At 47.9% G+C, this 18,741-nt stretch overlaps 1 protein-coding gene across 2 annotated transcripts in view; it reads right to left on the bottom strand.

Moving 5' to 3' along the window:
- Positions 1–15,807, bottom strand: part of AHCYL2 (adenosylhomocysteinase like 2) — a 92,323-nt gene extending 76,516 nt beyond the window's left edge. Inside the window, exon 1 of one of the 2 annotated variants that reach the window (XM_058190154.1) lies at positions 15,404–15,799. In XM_058190154.1, the coding sequence (XP_058046137.1) occupies positions 15,404–15,736 (333 nt within the window). In that variant the 5' untranslated portion in view covers positions 15,737–15,799. Of the gene's footprint in view, positions 1–15,403 lie in introns of both variants that reach the window. The other variant, XM_058190153.1, reaches the window with a different exon arrangement.
- Between the last annotated feature and the right edge of the window lie 2,934 nt (positions 15,808–18,741).

Consider the following 18,741-nt stretch of genomic DNA (forward strand, 5'->3'; position numbering starts at 1 on the left):
CTGGTTTAAAGTATAGTCTGGTATTTTCCCAGTCAGGTTGCCCCAAATAATTTGGCTTTATAACTCATCTTGCTCTGGAAAAGAGGTTAACACAAACTTGGGAAACCCGCAAAGAGGAGAACCAAGCAATTAGCAGTCCGTTGTGTTATCTGCCTCCTCCGGCGATCAAAGCGAATGGCGAGCCAAGAGTTCCTGTGTAGAGTTTAGACCTCGACTTACAAGAGTTCGTTTCGTGACGGATCAAGGTGATGATCGTTTCTCCCACAACCACGGCAAGAGCTCCGGGGTCACGGGATCAACATTCAGACGCTTGGCGACCCGGTTCGTCTTTATGATGGTTGCGGTGTCCCCGGGATCCCCTTTGGCGACCTTCTGGCGCGCAAAAGTCAAGGGGCAAGCCGGATTCACTTTACAACGGTGTGACTAACTTAAGCATGGCAAGGGCTTCACCTAAGACTTGTGGCAAGAAAGGTCGTAAAACGGTGCAAAAACCCGCCCAACAACTGTCTCGCTTTGCAACGGAAATGTTGGGCTCCATGGTGGTCGTATGTTGAGGACTACCTATAGATATCAAATAATGAAGCCACAAGTAGCCTATGGCAAATGACCATAATTAAGGCTACAATTATGGTTTTAAGTGGGGCCAGTTGTTAAGTGGCTTATCAGGTAACCATGACCAGTTTTTATTTATTTAACCAACTAATCGAATACCAAGGACCCCATGGTTGTCCTCCTTCTCCTCTCCAAAAACCCACTCCCTTCTAACACTGATGATATTCCCTAGCTGGGTCATGAAACGTCTGCAAGAAAACAAACAAGCTCAGAGTACAGCAAGGGCCCTCCCCTTTCTCCCTCCCTCCTTTATTCTTTCTCCTTTCTCTTCCTCCTCGCCCCATTCCCTTCTGATGCTAATGATGTTCCCTAGTTGGGTCATGAAACGTCTCCAAGAAAACAACCAAGTTGAGAGAGCCCCAAGGACCCCCCACACCCCATCTTTCCTCTCTCCCACCCTCTCCTCCTTTATTCCTTCTCCTTCCTCTTCCACGACACAAACCCCACTTATTTGCTTCTAACACTGATGATGTTCCCTAGCTGGGTCAGGAAATGTCTGCAAGAAAGCAACCAAACTCAGATAGCATCATGGACCCTGCAGTCCTCTCCTCTCTCAGGAAACGTCTCAAAGAAAGCAACCAAGCTCCAAGAGCACCAAGGCCCTGACAGTCCAGCTCTTTAGCGAATGAAGTGTCTTCAAACTTGTTCCTGGGATCCAAACAGCTACCCATGTCATTAGATCAGCGGTTCTCAACCTGTGGGTTGGGACCCTGTTGGGGGTCGAATGACGATTTGCCAGGGGTCGCCTAAGACCATTGGAAATATGGGAAGTATACTTGCAAGTTGAAGAATCGCGCTCCAATGGTTGACTCCATAAGCCAGCTGCAGGCTCTTCAAATCGCTACCCGAATTCGGCTTCAGGCGCGATGAATTAAAAAAGAGAGAAATCTTTGCTCTGATGTCTCCCTCTCAAGCCACCTGCAATCACTCCCAATCGCTAGCCTAATCTGGCTTCAGGCGCGATATAAACTTAATAGGGGAGGAGTCTCCACTTTAATGCTTTCGTCCTCAAGGCAATCGCAAGCAGTTCAGATTGCTAGCCAATGTGGCTTCAGGTGTGATAAATTAAAAAAAAAAAACAGTTTGCCGCTTTTTTCCCCCCTTCTGCGGTTGGGGTCGCCACATCATGGGGAATTGTATTAAAGGGGTCGCAGCACTATAAAGGTTGAGAACCACTGCATTAGATGAACAAGAAACGAGTAATTTCCTTTCTGTTAGGGCTCAGCACAGATCCCATTTTGGTTTTGCTGACCAGCCTCTCCACCTGGGCTGGAGAAAACTCCTGAACATCCCTCCTTAGATTATGGGAAGTAGAGTTGCGGAGATGAGCTAGCCAGATAGGAAATAGTCCTAAATCAAGCCGGTTGTCAGAAGTGTCCAATTTGCACGGCAAGCTTTTGAAAGCTGACTTCCAGATAGACGAGACCGGCATGTGGCTTATCTCATGCTTGGCCAATCTGAAACCCCAGGATAACCGAGCCTGGCTTGAGATGAAAGAGAACTTCAGGGGCATGGATCAATAATTCACAAGGGCTCTATTATGGTGGAGAGAACCCGCAAAGGGACAAAGAGGCATCCAGCCCTCCAGCCTGGCAAGGAAAAGGAAAACGCACAAGACGGGCACAGAGAACAATCGCTGCCTTTGCTGCCTGATTCATCAGCCCCAGCGACAAAAATCCTGGGAGAGCAGGCCGAGGAGAGAAAAAAGGGGGAAGGAGGAGATAGGCAGCTTGCTCGGGGAATGTCTGCCTGGAGAACAAGCAGATTGTGCAGCTGGGGTGGGTCTTCTTCATTTGCCACGGTTCCAATTCATTTCCCTACCATCTTTCCACCAACGCTTAAAGGAATTTGAGTAGGACAATTACTCTGAAAAAAGGATAAACTAGCTGGGGAATTCTGGGAGTTGAAGTCCAGCCATCTTAAAGTCCAGCCATCTTAAAGCTCTGCTGGCTGAGGAACTCTGGAAGTTGAAGTCCACAAGTCTTAAAAGTTGCCAAGGTTGGAGACCCCTGTCTTAAAGCATCTTGGATGGGGAATTCTGGGAATTGAAGTCTACCCATCTCAAAGCATGCTGGCTGGAGAATTCTGGGAGTTGAAGTCCAGCCATCTTTAAACCATGCTGGCTGGGGAATTCTGGGAGTTGAAGCCTGGGGAATTCTGGGAGTTGAAGTCCAGCCATCTTTAAACCGTGCTGGCTGGGGAATTCTGGGAGTTGAAGTCCACCCATCTCAAAGCTTGCTGGCTGGAGAATTCTGGGAGTTGAAGTCCAGCCATCTTTAAACCGTGCTGGCTGGGGAATTCTGGGAGTTGAAGTCCACCCATCTCAAAGCATGGCTCTACTTGCCACTGAAGAGGCCAGAATTTCCCCTCCAGAAGTTGTGGGGTTACCAGCATTGGAGATTTTTAAGAAGACTGGAGAACCATGTGTCTAAAAATGGGAGAGGGCTTCCTGCCCGAGCAGGGGGATGGACTAGAAGACCTCCAAGGTTCCTTCCAACTATGTTATCCTGTTCTATTCTACTCTATTCGGTTCCTTATTCTTCTTATTCTATTCTATCTACGTTCTATTCTATTTTGTTCTGTTCTTTTTACGTTCTATTCTGTTCCATTCCATCTCTTTTTAGGAGAACATATGAATACAGGTTTTTTTTAAAAAAATTGGAACAGAAGCGACTTCCTTTCTTTTGAGAGAGCTCTATAGTATTAACACTGCATTTTGCAGCTCTCTATGGGGGCCATTTGCTAGCACAGATCAGTTTAGTTTAGTTTATTTAGATTTTTTATTTAGTTTATTTAGATTTTTTATTTAGTTTATTTAGATTTTTATACCGCCCTTCTCCCGAAGGACTCAGGGCGGTTCACAGCCAAAGTAAAAACAATAATAATATACATAATAAAAACAATTATTAAAAATCTTATTACATATCAGGCCAAATTAAAACTATTTAAAACCATAAAACCCCAAATAATTTACAACAAAATATTAAAAACTGCTAAAAATTTCTATGCCAGTCCTGCGCGAATAAATAGATAAGTCTTCAACTCGCGGCGAAAGGTCCGAAGGTCGGGAAGTTGACGGAGTCCTGGGGGAAGTTCATTCCAGAAGGTGGGAGCCCCCACAGAGAAGGCCCTCCCCCTGGGGGCCGCCAGCCGACATTGTTTGGCGGACGGCACCCTGAGGAGTCCCTCTCTGTGAGAGCGCACAGGTCGATAGGAGGCAATCGTTAACAGTAGGCGGTCCCGTAAGTAACCCGGTCCTAAGCCATGGAGCACTTTGAAGGTAGTAACCAAAACCTTGAAGTGCACCCGGAAGACCACAGGTAGCCAGTGCAGCCTGCGCAGGAGTGGTGTTACATGGGAGCCATGACCGGCTCCCTCTATCACCCGCGCAGCTGCATTCTGAACTAACTGGAGCCTCCGGGTGCTCTTCAAGGGGAGCCCCATGTAGAGAGCATTACAGTAATCCAAGCGAGAGGTGACCAGAGCATGAGAGACCGTGCATAGGGCATCCCGGTCAAGGAAGGGGCGCAACTGGCGAATCAGGCGAACCTGATAAAGGAAGGAAGGAAGGAAGGAAACCAGCCACCCTCCCAGCCCTGATGCCAGTCTAACCACTGATGAAAAGATACTGGCTCCAGACTCAAAGGTTGCAGCTGAAGGCAACCGGTTCGCCTAGGTAGCTGCAAAGCCCAGCTTGCCACAGAGGCCTATTGAAATGATAATGGTTACCAAGGTTACTTTTAAAATTTTCACTCTAGCCTGAAGTACCTTCTCTGAGTCCCCATTCAGGAATTTTCCACGATTTGGCTCTCCTAAGAAACTCAAGGTTTTGTCAGGGAGACATAGATAACAGGTTTTTAGGGCAGATCTTCTCAAAAGTATTTCTGCGTGGGTCAGAAATACTGAGGTCAGGTGGAAATTAAATTCAGAAAGTGAGCATCAGTCGAATGGTGAATGGAGAACTCCGGTTGTTGGCGGAGCGAAAGACAGGTAGTCCTTGACTTCCAACCGTTCATTAGTGACCATTAATAGAAAAGAAGGAAATAGGATAGGATAGAACATAGTAGAGAGATAGAACAGAACATAGAATAGAATAGAATAGAATAGAATAGAATAGAATAGAATAGAATAGAACAGGGAAGGGAAGGGAAGGGAAGGGAAGGGAAGGGAAGAGAAGAGAAGAGAAGAGAAGAGAAGAGAAGAGAAGAGACGAGACGAGACGAGACGAGACGATCCGGTCTTCTCAATTCCTGGCAGATAGATGGAGAAGAAATGGAGGTAGTGACAGATTTTATTTTCTTGGCTCCAAGATCACCGCAGATGGGGACTGCAGCCAAGAAATTAAAAGACGTTTGCTCCTGGGGAGGAAAGCTATGGCCAATCTAGACAGCGTACTAAATAGCAGAGACATCACCCTGCCAACAAAAGTGCGTATAGTCAAGGCTCTGGTTTTCCCAGTTGCAATGGATGGCTGTGAAAGTTGGACCATAAGGAAGGCTGAGCACCAAAGAATCGAGGCCTTTGAACTGTGGTGCTGGAGAAGACTCCTGCGAGTCCCTTGGACTGCAAGGCGATCAAACCAGTCAGTCCTAGAGGAGATCCACCCTGACTGACTGCTCTTTAGAAGGCCAGATCCTCAAGAGGAAACTCAAATCCTTTGGCCACCTAATGAGAAGGAAGGACTCCCTGGAGAAGAGCCTAATGCTGGGAACGATGGAGGGCAAAAGAAGAAGAAGGGGACGGCAGAGAACGAGGTGGCTGGATGGAGTCACTGAAGCAGTCGGCGGGAGCTTAAATGGTCTCAGGGGGATGGTAGAAGACAGGAAGGCCTGGAGGAATGTTGCCCATGGGGTCGCAATGACTTCGCAACTAACAACAACAAGAAGAGAAGAGAATACAGAATAGAATGGATTATAGAGTAGAAAATAAAATAAGAGAGGATAGGATAGAATGTGGAATAGAATGGAATGGAATAGGGAACAGAATAATAGAATAGAATAGAATATGGAATGGAATGGAATGGAATGGAAGAGGAGGAATGGAATGGAATAAAATAAAACAGAACAGAACAGAATAGGTGGCAGTGTTTCTCAGGTTGGCAGCCTCCAGATGTGGGAGAGGAAGGCCAGGTTGCCCACTGAAGGGGTCGGGGTGTGTGTGTTTTATGCCTTGATCCAACAGACCATCCGTTAACGCTGTAACAGGCATTCGCTTCTAATGGTGCATTTAAAAAACAGGTCTATTTAAAATGAATCGTTCTACCGGATCTTAAATCAAATTTGATAGTTACATTTTTAATTAGATGCACTCAGAAAGATTTGCCTCCTGGTGACGACACCGGACGAACGTGGCCATGGTTCAGGTGAGGTCCAGATGTCCTCCTCTCCTCCCCATCCCAGCCTCTGCCCAGGTCTGCAGCTGAGCAAGCCAAGGTTTAGGGTTGCCCTCTGTTAGCTTTGCCCTCCTCCCCTCCTCTGCGTGGGGCCCAAATCTCCTGGTGTCAAACAGGGGTCTGGCATTTTTTAAAACAATCTAACACCCCCCACACACAGCTCAATAGCCTGGGCTAGAGAATGGCTCTCAGCACACAGGGAAGGCTGGGGCAAAGCTCGGATGTATCTTGGAGTCCTGCGTGCGAGATGGGCGGCTAGAGAAACGGAATAATCCTTGGTGCTCTCTGAGCGGGAGTGTGGTTGGCTCACAGACATTTTATTACCCAATAAAATGAGTAATAAATGGATTACTACCCAGTTACATCATCACAGGGAATAAGTGTGGCGTTTGGACCCTGGTTACATGCAAGAGCTTGCCCTGTCAGTTTGGCAGGGGATGGGGGGATTTTTCCCACGGGAATGCCTTGACTGACTCTATATTAACAGGGAACAAACCCCACACTCACACTGATGATGTTACCCTGTTGGGTAACCCCTGCAACAGCCTCAGAGAATATCAAGGACTCCACAGTTCAACTGAAGTACAGATATTGAAGGACAAGAATAGGGAGGGAGGGAGGGATGAATAAGAAAGAAAGAAAGAAAGAAAGAAAGAAAGAAAGAAAGAAAGAAAGAAAGAAAGAAAGAAAGAAAGAAAGAAAGAAAGAAAGAAAGGAAGGACATAAGCAAGCAAGAAGGAAAGAAAGAGAGAAGAAAAGAAAGAAAGGAGGGGGGAGGAAGATAAAGAGGAAAAGTAAGCAAGCAAGAAGGCAGGCAGGCAGGCAGGCAGGAAGATAGAGGGAAAGAAAGAAAAACAGAAAGAGAGGGAAAGCAAGAAGTTGAGGGATGTGATGGATAGTCCTTTTCTGAAGCCCACGGCTTGGGCAGGATGACTAACACGGGTCAAAGATTTCAAGAGTTAGATTTATGAGACTCTGAAGTTACCTATGAAGAGATTCTCACCTGGCAAGCCTGTGTAGGAATTTAGCACCCACCCCCCCTCCTAGAAGAATGAAATATTCTAGGAAATATTTAAAAAAGCAGAATATTATACCTTCCTGGATGAGAAAAGGAGAAACATGCTCTTGGAAAGCGGCCCCCACCTTTGTTAATAGCCCCAGAAAGACAAAAGACATCTTATCTACAACACAGAAGACCTTCAGCTCCAGGGTGATGGGATTAAGACATGGCCCTCAGGACATGATAGGATTAGCCCCTACCCATCTAGCAACAGAATCTTACCACATGGCAAGGCTCAAGCAAGCTTGAGAGACAACCTACAACATTAGCTAAGACCCCCACCCCCTGGGAGTCTGACAACCAATCAGGATACTCTTCCTGTGCCCCAGAAAGTTCAAAGCTCAGAAAAAGCATAAAACCAGGGAGCACACAGGATCTTGCCCTTTTCTGTTCAGGATCTCAAGCCATGTGATCCTGACCACCATTAAACCATCTTTCCAAGCAGCCTCCATGTTTCCAGTGTCTTTGTCCCCCCTTGGAACTGAACCCAGATGGATATTTCTTCCAACACCTGGCTTGTCAAGAAACCTGCCTGCCAGCTCGAGGAGATACAACTACTGAGAAATTACTGTCAGACTGGGGAGCCGCTGGATTAAATTTCTGCACGTAGAGATTTAAAAAACAGACAAACACGACAACATATCTTTTCTACTCAGAGCTTGGCTCCCTGGGCTGATTTCACAGGTTAATTCTCCGGTACATATAATAGGTGCTCAACTCTTTTTGGGAAGCTGTGTAAGGATGAGATAAGCACAGATCAGATTTTAACCCCCACGGCCTCTGCATATCACCTGCCCATCAAAGGGCTGGGAATGTGAAGATGGCACCAGCTTAGATAAAACCTCCTGATTTCAAAAGGAGAGACGGATCTTTGGGCCTCCTATGGCCAGTTGTCTCCTAAACTCCTAAAATGCAAGACAGCCAGAAGGCAGGCAGACCTCTTCAAAGGAGAACAACTGAATTCTTTTGTTGGCTTCTCCCCTGGATCACTCTGGATCATTTAAATCTCCTCAAAGGAACAGGATGAGAGAAATGCTTCCCTTTAAAAATCACAGCAGGGAGCTGAAGACGATGCCTAATGCAATTAGGACAGTTGGCTGGCTGAAAACGGCCCACTTCCTTCCTTCAAAATGAATATTCAATATTCCAAGGAAAAGCAGGAAGGGATAAAGGAAGGAAGGAAGGAAATACGACATAAAGACGAGAGTGACAAAATCACACAGACAGACAGAGATACTGCCATTTGTTTAGTGTTTCTCAACCGTGGCAACTTGAAGAGGTGTGGACTTCAACTCCCAGAATTCCCCAGCCAGCTGTGGGGAATTCTGGGAGTGTTCACGCCACTTCAAGTTGCCAAAGTGGAGAAGCAAGACCCCAATGGCAATGAAGGACAGAAATGGCAATTTTATGCGCAGCAGCAGCAGCAGGGGTGAGAGGCCTCGGTGTGGTGTCACCTGAACAATCACAAAAGAAGAACACACGATTAAAACCCAAAATGCAGGCTACATTTGGGTCTAAATAAGGATGTCCTCTAAACTGACTAGGCCCAAAACCCAAGAAGGCCTTGCAAGTGTAATCTTGTGTCTACTTAGCTGAGCCTCTTTGCAATAATTGTTCTCATTGTCAGGAAAAATTCTCCTTATTTCCAGGTTGCTTCTCCCCTTGATAAGTTTCCATCCGTTGCTTCTTGTCCTGCCTTCAGGGGCTTTGGAGAAGAGGCTGACCCCCTCTTTGGGCTCAATTGTGGTCATAAGTCAAGAACTACCTCTATTCTCTGCAAATACTGCATGGCAGAAGCTCCACCATTTAACTGTGGCAAATACATCCGCAAGGGCAGTGGGTTCAAGAGCCTTTAACCTCCAAAGCATGCATCTATCTATCTATCTATCTATCTATCTATCTGAGATCAAGTAACAGGCAGGATTTTTGACTGACAGCCCATATTTGACCTCACCAATGCATTCCAGGGTGTCAAAAGAGTTTGTCCAAAGGCAAACGTTCGTCACACATATAATTTCTGCATTTATATTTTCCAGCAGAGGTTCGTTAACCGTTAATGTGACTTCTGACAGGCAACGAGAGAGACGTAGAAAAATAAGCAACGTAACACCAGCAGAGTACCTTGGATAAAACTGATTTATCACTTTGTTGCTTGTGTGTACAAGTTCCAATCACACTTGGTCAATAAAGAACATTCTATTCTATATATTCTATTCTATTTTCCAAGTCTGAACAGATGCAAGGTATAGAAACGCTCATCTTTCTGCTGCTGAGAAACTGAAGACTGGGGAATGTTCTAAGTCTAGGACAACTTTAAGATATTGGCTAGGGAATTTCAGGGAGTTGAAGTCCACCCATCTTAAAGTTGATGGGTTTGAATGTTCTAACCTAGGTAGGATCAATCCATCTGATTGATTAAAGATTCGTGTCCACTTAAGTTCTGGGCGTCTCGGGATTCCACACCTTAATATAACCAATTTTAAGGTTTCCGGGGCCCCCCCCCCAATAATTTATTTTATGTTAGCATGTTTAAGCTGGCAGCAGGAAATGGAATCCGCTGGTTTTCCATTCTAATCACAAGATGCGCAGAGACACAAACGCTTGGCTTTTCAGTCCCAAATTCTGAATCACACCATTTGCAATATCATCTTAAACAGATTTTTTTAAAGCTTTGGGTTTATTGAGCGTTTATTAGGACACGTTTTCTGTTCCTCAGCAACCAGACCCAGGCAACACCATTTGCAGTTAGTGAAATAACGCTTTCAATAAAAAGCCCTCTGCATCTTTCAACATTCAGTCCCAAGTAATGCTTTTTAAGCAGAAGGGCGGTTCTAAACCGCAGTGCCGCATCAATCTTTATTCCGGTAGGTTTGGCAGGCATTTGATAGCAAGGAAGTGTGCAACACCCCTCAAAGAATAATATTTATTCCTTCTATAAACACATCATTCAATTGGGGTTTATAAATTAACAGGATATGTCAAAATGTTAACTTGTATTGTTATGGATGACCCTGTGCCTAACAATTTTTGCTACAGATAACATGGGGCAATATAATCACACACACACACACACACCAAGGCTAGTTCAGCTCAATGGAATATTGCAGGGGTCCCTAAATTTGGCAACTTTTAAGACTTCAGATGCTGATGTGAGTTGAAGTGCACAAGTCTTAAACGTTGAACTAAACTGAATACTGGAATACTTGTGATGCTGGTTATTTCAATTAGCACAAACCTTGGTTATATATTCTTTGAAGGTTTCCCTATCTGTCTGTCGCTAGGACATTTTATTCGATTTTTATCAACATCCATCTAGCTGCCAAGCATTGGGGACAATTTCTTCTCAAAAATGTTCCGTCCTTCCAGATTCTGCAGCAGCTTTGTTCTCGAGGCCATCCGTCTGGTAAACTCGCAAGATCCGTTTCTCTTGCCATGTACATGCATACAGCCGAACTAGACTGTGTTGTTTCTCTGTGTCGTATAATATATGTGGGTATGTGCATCATTTTTGTATTTATTTTATTTATTCTGTCGTATTTTGTAGTGTGTTGGAGATGGTGACCCTTTGAGAGCTGTATGCAACCAAATTTCATTTTAATGGATGCCGATTAGCGTGCATTCAAAGTGAATAAATTTATTCTGTCTATCTATCTATCTGTCTGTCTGTCTGTATTTTTATCTATCTATTGGTATCTCTGTCTGTATCTTTACCTATCTATTGGTATATCTATCTATCTATCTGATCTATCTACCTATCTATTTATTTATCTATCTATTGGTATCTCTGCCTGTCTGTATATTTATCTATTTATCTATTGGTATCATTTTTCTATGTATGTATGTATGTATGTATCTTATCTTATCTTATCTTATCTTATCTAATCTAATCTATCCATCCATCCAACCTACCGGTACCCCTCCCCTCTCTGTTGTTGGAAATACAAGCTGGTTGCCAAGCGTCCCAATGTTGGCCACGTGACCATGGTGGGGATGCTGCAATGGTCATCCGTGTGAAAAACGGTCATGGGTCACTTTTTCCAATTGCCATTGTAACGTCGAACACTCACTGAATTTTTCACGGTTGTAAATCTAGCACTACCTGTATCCAGTAAGAAATTCAAAACTTTTTTTCCGTAAGAGTTATTTTAACAATAACCAGGTGACATCAAAAGAACCACCTACCTAGAGCAATCCATGTCAAAAACAACCAAAGCCCCCCCTCCCCCCAAATGGTCTATCCAACCAAGAATAGCCCGTTAAGACTCATGATGTTGCCTACTTGGGTCATGAGACATTTGCAATAAATCAACTAAGCTCACAGATGACTGAGAACCCCACAGTCCTCCTCCTCCTCCTAGCACTGATGCTGTTACCTAGTTGGGTAGTGAGAAGTCTACAAGAAAACCACCAAGCTCAGAGAGCACCCAGGACCCCAGAGTTGAACTCTATTAGTGCAGCAGCTCCCATAATGCTCAGCCAGCCACAGCTGATATTTCCCCATGGAAGCAATGGGCCCACATGGACTTCCCAAATCTAACTGGCTCCCTTCAATCCTCAGATAGATTCAGGCCCCTGGGTATTTAGTTTTCTCCGGAAATAGGGTTCTGCTTCCCATGCCATTTCTATGGCATGTGGAGTCACCCTAAAAGAGAGCTTTCCATGGGAAATTACATAGCAATTTGAGAGGTTTCTACCAAGAATGATAAGTTTGTGATTTCCCCAAAACTGCACAATTTTGATGTTTGAGGGAGGGGCTCAATGGAAGCACGTTGCTTCAGGAAGACCTCCTGCCCCCATCTCGAAACCAATAAAAAGAAGGGGTAGATGATCATTGGCTGATGGGTTTTTTTGCAAGACCACAAGGTCTTTTCCTGTTTTACAGAATATTGGGGGGGAGGGCTGACATCTGCCCCATAAACTTTCAAACTGCCCTTATTTACCCCCAAAACCCTCTAGAGACTGTATCTGCGAACCTCCTAAATGCAGGTCATCTTCAACTATTCATTTAGAGGCTGTTCAAAGTCACAACGGCACTGAGAAAAGTGACTTATGACTGTTTTTCGCACTTACGACCGTTGCGAAATCCCTATGGTGATGAGGATCAAAATTCAGACGCTTGGCAAGGGACTCATATTTACGACGGATGCAGGGTCCCGGCCATGGCAACTGGACTTCTTTTCCTTTTGAGTTTGAAACGCTTTGCTGCTTATCCGAGTAGCCATTATCCCTTCCTCTTAACCCAAAGTTTCGCAGCCTTGAGCTCCCCGCACGCAGGTAGACTTGAAATTCCAAGTATATGGTGCTTCAGTCATAAAACAGTTGTTGCTTTTTGAGTTGCAAAAGCCATTCTCAGACTAGCTTGTTAACCCTGAGAACCAGGGAAAAAAAGAAAGATAAGACAATGTCTTATCAGGCAAAGCAACATTCCTGGTCCCAGAAACCATTGTTTTATCTTCAGGGAGAAATCCCTCTTGAGGCTCGCACCTGTTTCCCTTTCGCTCCGTTTAACTTGGGAAAGAATTCTGCAGAAGCTCAGGAGGTGCCGGGAAACTTTCGCTGGTATTCAAAATATAAAGTCAGGATGACTTTTAACGGAATAACAGAGTTGGAAGGGACCCTGGAGGTCTTCTAGCCCAACCCTCTGCTCAAGCTGGAGACCCTGTGCTATTTCAGATGAATGGCTGCGTCCAATCTCTTTTTAAAAACCTCCAGTGTTAGAGCACCCACAACTTCTGGAGGCAATTTCTATCCCCCTGATTAATTGTTCTCACTGTTAGCTAGGTTGCTTCTCTCCTTGATTATTTTCCATCCATTGCTTTTTGTTCTGCCCTTCGGTACTTTGGAGAATTTTGAAGCAGCCCCTCAAATATTGGACCAGGGAAGGTTTGAAGGCTTCCTGAGTTAAATATATTGTACCTAGGCCTCCATTTTTGTCTGATTGGGCTGTAATGAAGTGGACGAGTACAGAGCCTCAGAAAATGTTAGCGAAGAAAAACCAGACAATTCCCAAATATAGATTCCACCAAAACATGCCTTAGAATCGAGTAACCACGATGTAATTTAAGGGAGAGCAAAGCTGATAGAGAGAGGGGGATTGGCCCAACATCACCCAGTTGGCTTTCATGCCTAAAGCAGGACTAGAACTCAGTCTCCTGGTAATTGGCCCAAAGTTATCAAGGTGGCTTTCATGCCTAAGGCGGGACTAGAACTCACAACCTCCTGTTTTCTAGCCTGGTGCCTTAACTACTAGCTCTCTCTCTCTCTTATTCCCAGAGCCACAATGAGACAAGTGGCATATACATTGAACAAAATCAATGCACACATGCATAAAATTGCTCTTCACACTCAGCTAGAAGAAATACTTAAGCTTCTGAAGAAACTGTTCTAAAGAGGAGCCTGTCCATGCTTAGCACACTGAAGGCCCCCTGGCACTGCCAAGTGGGGCTGCTGGCATGCCTGGAACAATGCCAAGCAGGGACGCTTTTCCTTCAGAGAAGGTGCTAAGGGCCACACCTGGCAGGAGACAGAGGTGGCTTCAGGCCACCCTGAGTAGGTCACAGGGAGGGGGACTCAAGAGGGAGCCAGCAAATGGGGTGGGGGTGGGTGGGGACAGATGGGTTTGATATCAGGGTAGAGGCTCTTTGGACAATTGCCCCCTTTCTGGCCATGCTCACCCCAATTCCTAGGAGGAAGTGGGCTGCAAGACCCCCAATTTCTCCCAGCTGTAGAGGGCAAGATCCCCCACCCACAGCCGCTGCAAAGACTCTCTGACCGACACCCACCCCCCACCCCCCGCTTGAGGCTACAAAGGACCCCAATCTCTCCCAGATTGCAAAGACCCTCAGATCCTCCCCCAAGGTTGCAGAAGGCAAGATCCACAGCCCAACCCTGGACATACACACACACACAGCCCTGACTCCAAAGATAGACCCACAATGGCCCTCCAAGCTACAAAGGGCAAGAGCCCCCTCTTCCATCCCCAACTGCAAATACCCTCCACCCCCTCAAGGCTACAAAGGGCAAGACCCCTGATCTCTCCCCAGGCTCCAAAAACCCTCCATCCTCCCACCCCCCCAAGCCTAAAAAGGAAAAGACCTCTGATCGCCCCCTTTGCAAAGACCCTCAAGCCCCCCATCACCACCACAAAGCTGCAGAAGGCAAGACCCTCCTGGTGACAAAGAACCCAGAACTCCCCTCCAGCCTCCAAAGAAAGACCTCCAGGCTACAGAGTAAGACCCTCCCAATCTCCCTCATCTGCAAAGAACCTTGACCCCCCAAGTTTGCAAAGGGCAAGAACCCGTTTTTCCCAGTCAGTGAAGACCCTCAAAGCCCCCACCCCAATGGCTCCCATTGCCGTGGAAACATCTACCATCTCTCAAGGTGGCAACGATCCCCGAACCCCACAGAGTCTCTAAAGAGAGACCCTCCACCCCCTCCCCAAAGCTGCAAAGGGCAAGATTCCCGATTGGCCCCCCCAGACCCCCTCCAGCTTGAAAGACCCTCCAGCCACCCCCAGGCCACAAAGGGCAAGACCCTGCATCTCCCCACAGGCTGCAAGGCCTCGACCCTCCCCACAAGGCTGCAGAAGGCAAGACCCCCAAGCCCTCCAGGCAGCAAAGACCCACTGACTCCAAAGGAAGACCCTCGATGCCCCCATCTCTCCAACTGCAAAGACCCTCCACCCCTCCCCAAGTCTACAAAGGGCAAGACCCCCATCTTCCCCAGACCCTCGATGCCCCCACCCGTCAGGCTGCAAAGGGCAAGACCCCACCCCACCCTCCAGGCAGCAAAGACCCCGACTCCGAAGGAAGACCCTCGATGCCCCCCAGGCTACAAAGGGCAAGAGTCCTCCCCCGATTTTTCCATCTGCATAGACCCCCACCTCCCCAAATCTACAAAGGGCAAGACCCCCATCTTCCCCCAGACCCTCGATGCCCCCACCCGCCAGGCTGCAAGGCAAGACCCCCCAGGTCTCCTGATCTCTCCCAGGCCCCAAGGCTGCAGAGATCAAGACCCTGATCTCCCCTCCCCACCCACGAGACTCCACAGACCCCTCCCAGGCATTTGAAAGACCCCACCCCACCCACGGCTACAAAGGGCAAGACCCCACCCCAATCTCTCCCCTCAGAGCCCCTCGGGCTTGAGAGACCCCCCCACCCCCGGGCTGCCCTCCCAGGGACTACAACTCCCATCATCCCGCAATCTCCCACGGGCAGGAGAAACGGGGGAGGGTCCATTCTGTCAGGCCGGTCCTCCGCAACCCCCACGGGGGCCCGGGGAGGGGGGCGCAGCGGCGGCAGGGGACGATGGGCCATGTAGTCCCTTGCCTGCCTGCCTACCTTCTTGACGGTGCGCGGCGCCTCCGTGACGGTCCCGTCGGGGCTGACCAGCGCCTCGCCCAGCGGTCCGCCCGCCCCGTCTCCCCCGTGGCCGCTGAGCCGGAGCGGCGGCTCGCAGCGCTTCATGGCCGAGGCCTGGGGGGCTTTGGCGGCAGCCGAGCCGGGGGGCGCCGCGGGGGCCGCTTTCTCGCCCGCCAAAGCAGGGCCGGGCTCGGCGTGAGGCGGCGAGCAGGGCCCGGGGACGGCGGAGGAGGCGGCGGGCGGCTTGTCCAGAGGCCCGGCCAGCTCCTTCAGCTCCACGGCCGGCGGGGCCGCCACCCGCACCGACATCATCCCCTCAGCCTCCCTCGCTCCGCTCCGCCCGCCCGGCTTCCCTCAGGCTGGCCACGCCCTCCGGGAACGCCCACCCCGCGCGCGGGGCACGCCGGGAAACGAGTCCCGCGCCCGCCTGGCCGCAGCGGCGCCTCAGCCTTTCGGAGACTGCCGATCCCGGCGGGCTTTGCGCGCGGGGGGGGAGGGGAGGGGAGCGGGAGGAAGGACGACGACGACGCAGCGCCTCCCCCCGCCCGCCCGCGCGGAGGCTCTCGGGAGCTGCAGTTCGACGGCTCGTGGCAAGCAGGGAACAGGGCTCTTCCGGAGCGGCGGGACTGCCGTTCCCATGAGCGCCCGCGGCGCGGCTCGAAACTCAATTGGGCGCTTCGGGGGATGGGCGGGGCTTGGAAGGCCCAGGGGTTCCCCCCTCTCTTCCCTCCCCCCCCCGGCAAAACACGCGTTGGAGTTTTCAGAAGGACTGCATGGACCATCGTCCACCCAGGACTCCAGGACCCATCATTTTTTCCCTTGCGGGCCTGGCAAGCTTGAAGGCCATCAACATCATCATATCTTCTTTCTTCCTTTTCCCCGCCTCTTTTTTCCCCCCTTTCTTTCTTTCTTCCTTCCCCTCCCCCCTCCTCTTCCACTTGTAGTCCTCGACTTACAACCTCTTCCCCTCCCCCTCATTTGCCTTCATTCCTTCTTCCTTTTGCCTTCTCTTCTTCTCCCTCTCCTTTTTTTTCTTCCTCCACCTCCCCATCCTTCTCCACTTGTAGTCCTCGACTTACAACGTCTTCCTCTCTGTTCACTCCTCCTCCTCTTCTCCTGTAATTTTTCTTCCTCCTCTTCTCCTCATTTGCCTTCATTCCTTCTCCTTCCTTTTTTCCTTCCCTCTCCTCCTTTTTTCTTTTCTTCCTCTTCCTCTGCCTCCCCATCTTTCTCCACTTGTAGTCCTCGATTTACAACCTCTTCCCCTCTCTCCCTCCTCCTACTCCTCTTCTTCTGCCTCTCCTCCTACTCCTCTTCTTTTTCAAATTCCAAAACAAAGTCCTTCGGCCTCATCACAAATCTTTTGTCTTCTTTGGCACCCTGCCAAAGGCTTTTCTTGGCAAAGCCCCATGAAGTTCACAAACAAGAGACACCGACTAGAAATCAATGTAGCAATGTTGCTTTCCTATGAAGAGCCCAAGAGCCGTTGCTGGTCTTTTAAGCCTTATGGGAGGGGCCAATCATCTCCTGGCCTTACTCCCGAGTCGTCCCTTTTGCTTTTGCTGTAGTCCCGCTGCTCTTGCCTTCCAGCAACCCTTTGCATGCATGCAACAGGCTCCTCCTGTTCCTCTGCCTCTCTGCTGTCCACCTCGGGAGGCGTCACTCCCAGATGGCCCCCTCTCTGCCTCCGATGCAAAGCCCTCATCTGGGCCTTCCCCAGACTCCAGGACTGGCCCATGTTCCTCCCCAGACTCCTCACTGTCCGACTCCACTACCAGCTCCGCAGGCTACTGGTGGACCACAAGATGTTGGATAGATGATAGATGGATGGCTAGATACGATGATAGATGGATAGTTGGATAGATAGATGTTAGATAGACAGACAGACACAGACAAATATAGACAGACAGAGATAGATACAGATGGTTGGATAGATACCGATAAATTATAGATATAAATGGTAGATAGAGGTAAGTTGTCAGTTTTGGAAGGCAATTTTCTTTTTGTTTCTTAACTGCCACATATTTTAGCTGGGGAAGCTGGGAGGGGGTGGTTGTTGGAGCGGTAGAAAGTTAGTCATAACAACATTCTGTATTCAAGGACATCCTAGTCTGATGTAGACTGCCTGAAGATTGTATCCAGTTGAGTGTGAAGAGTTGATTGGACAATGTGATGAACTTGTGGGTGTGGAGCAGGGCTGTGAACTGTCAACTGGGTGTGGAAAACCTGGAAGCTTTCAGTTTCGGGTTTTCCCAGCTGTGCCAACATGACATCTGTAATAAATTGGAACTTTGAGGAACCTCAAGCCTCAAAGCTTTATTTCGTTGGGGGTGTTCCTTGGAAACCTGACATAGGTATTTTATTTATTTTTATTATTTTATTAATTTAATTTCTATACCGCCCTTCTCCCGAAGGACTCAGGGCAGTTTACAGCCAGAAGGTTGGTAGGTAAATAGATCTGACAGGCAGGCAGGAAGGCAGACAGGCAGACAAATGATAGATGATAGAATGATAGACAGAGAGAATTAAGGGTGTGAAAAGCATTTGGAAGGAATCTGGGGGACAAAGGATAGATATGCCTTTTTTTTTTTTGCAAGATATAAAACAATTTGAAAGTCTAACAAGCCTCCAGTTTTCCCAGCACTCCCTCTGTGGTCAGTGTAATTATGTATTTATTTCCTCAACCATTCTAATCCATGCTGACGCTGAACAGCTTATAAAACCTCCTCCTGTAAGAGGATTAAAAATAATACAGGAGCACCAGGAGAAAAAGAAATGAAAACAAAGAACAAATTAGAGTTTTAGCAGAAAGAGGGAGATAAAGATATGACTTATCTTTCTTTACCTGTGATTTTGGGAGCAAAGCACAAAGCGTACATCCTGTCCTTTACCCCAAAGTCAAATTAATTCTTTCCAGAGGTTAAAAACTTGTCCTTTTGCTGAACCTCTGGGGGTTTTTTTCCGGCAAGGCTTAGCAGGAAGGTTACAAGACACAATCACAGCATGTAATTTGTCACTCCCCAGGAGTGTTGAAAATGCACTCTGCGCATGTTCTGAGCCAAGGGCCATTCCCACGATTCCTGCTAGGATTCTGTATATGGACAGGTGCTGGTGCCATGGAATTTATTGATTAAATCGGTTGGGGATGGGGAGACTGTCCACTTTTCAAATGGGACTCGGGGTGCTAAGAACACAAAACAACTATCACAATGGGTTTTGGGGTTTTTTTTTGTTGGTTGTGATGGTTTCCTTGAAAAGGCAATTAAAATTGACCTCCGGAGTAAAGCTGCCATTTGTTTAAATCAGCGTTTCTCAAC

The sequence above is a fragment of the Ahaetulla prasina genome, chromosome 7 (assembly GCF_028640845.1).
Source record: "Ahaetulla prasina isolate Xishuangbanna chromosome 7, ASM2864084v1, whole genome shotgun sequence".
Classification (NCBI taxonomy): domain Eukaryota; kingdom Metazoa; phylum Chordata; class Lepidosauria; order Squamata; family Colubridae; genus Ahaetulla; species Ahaetulla prasina.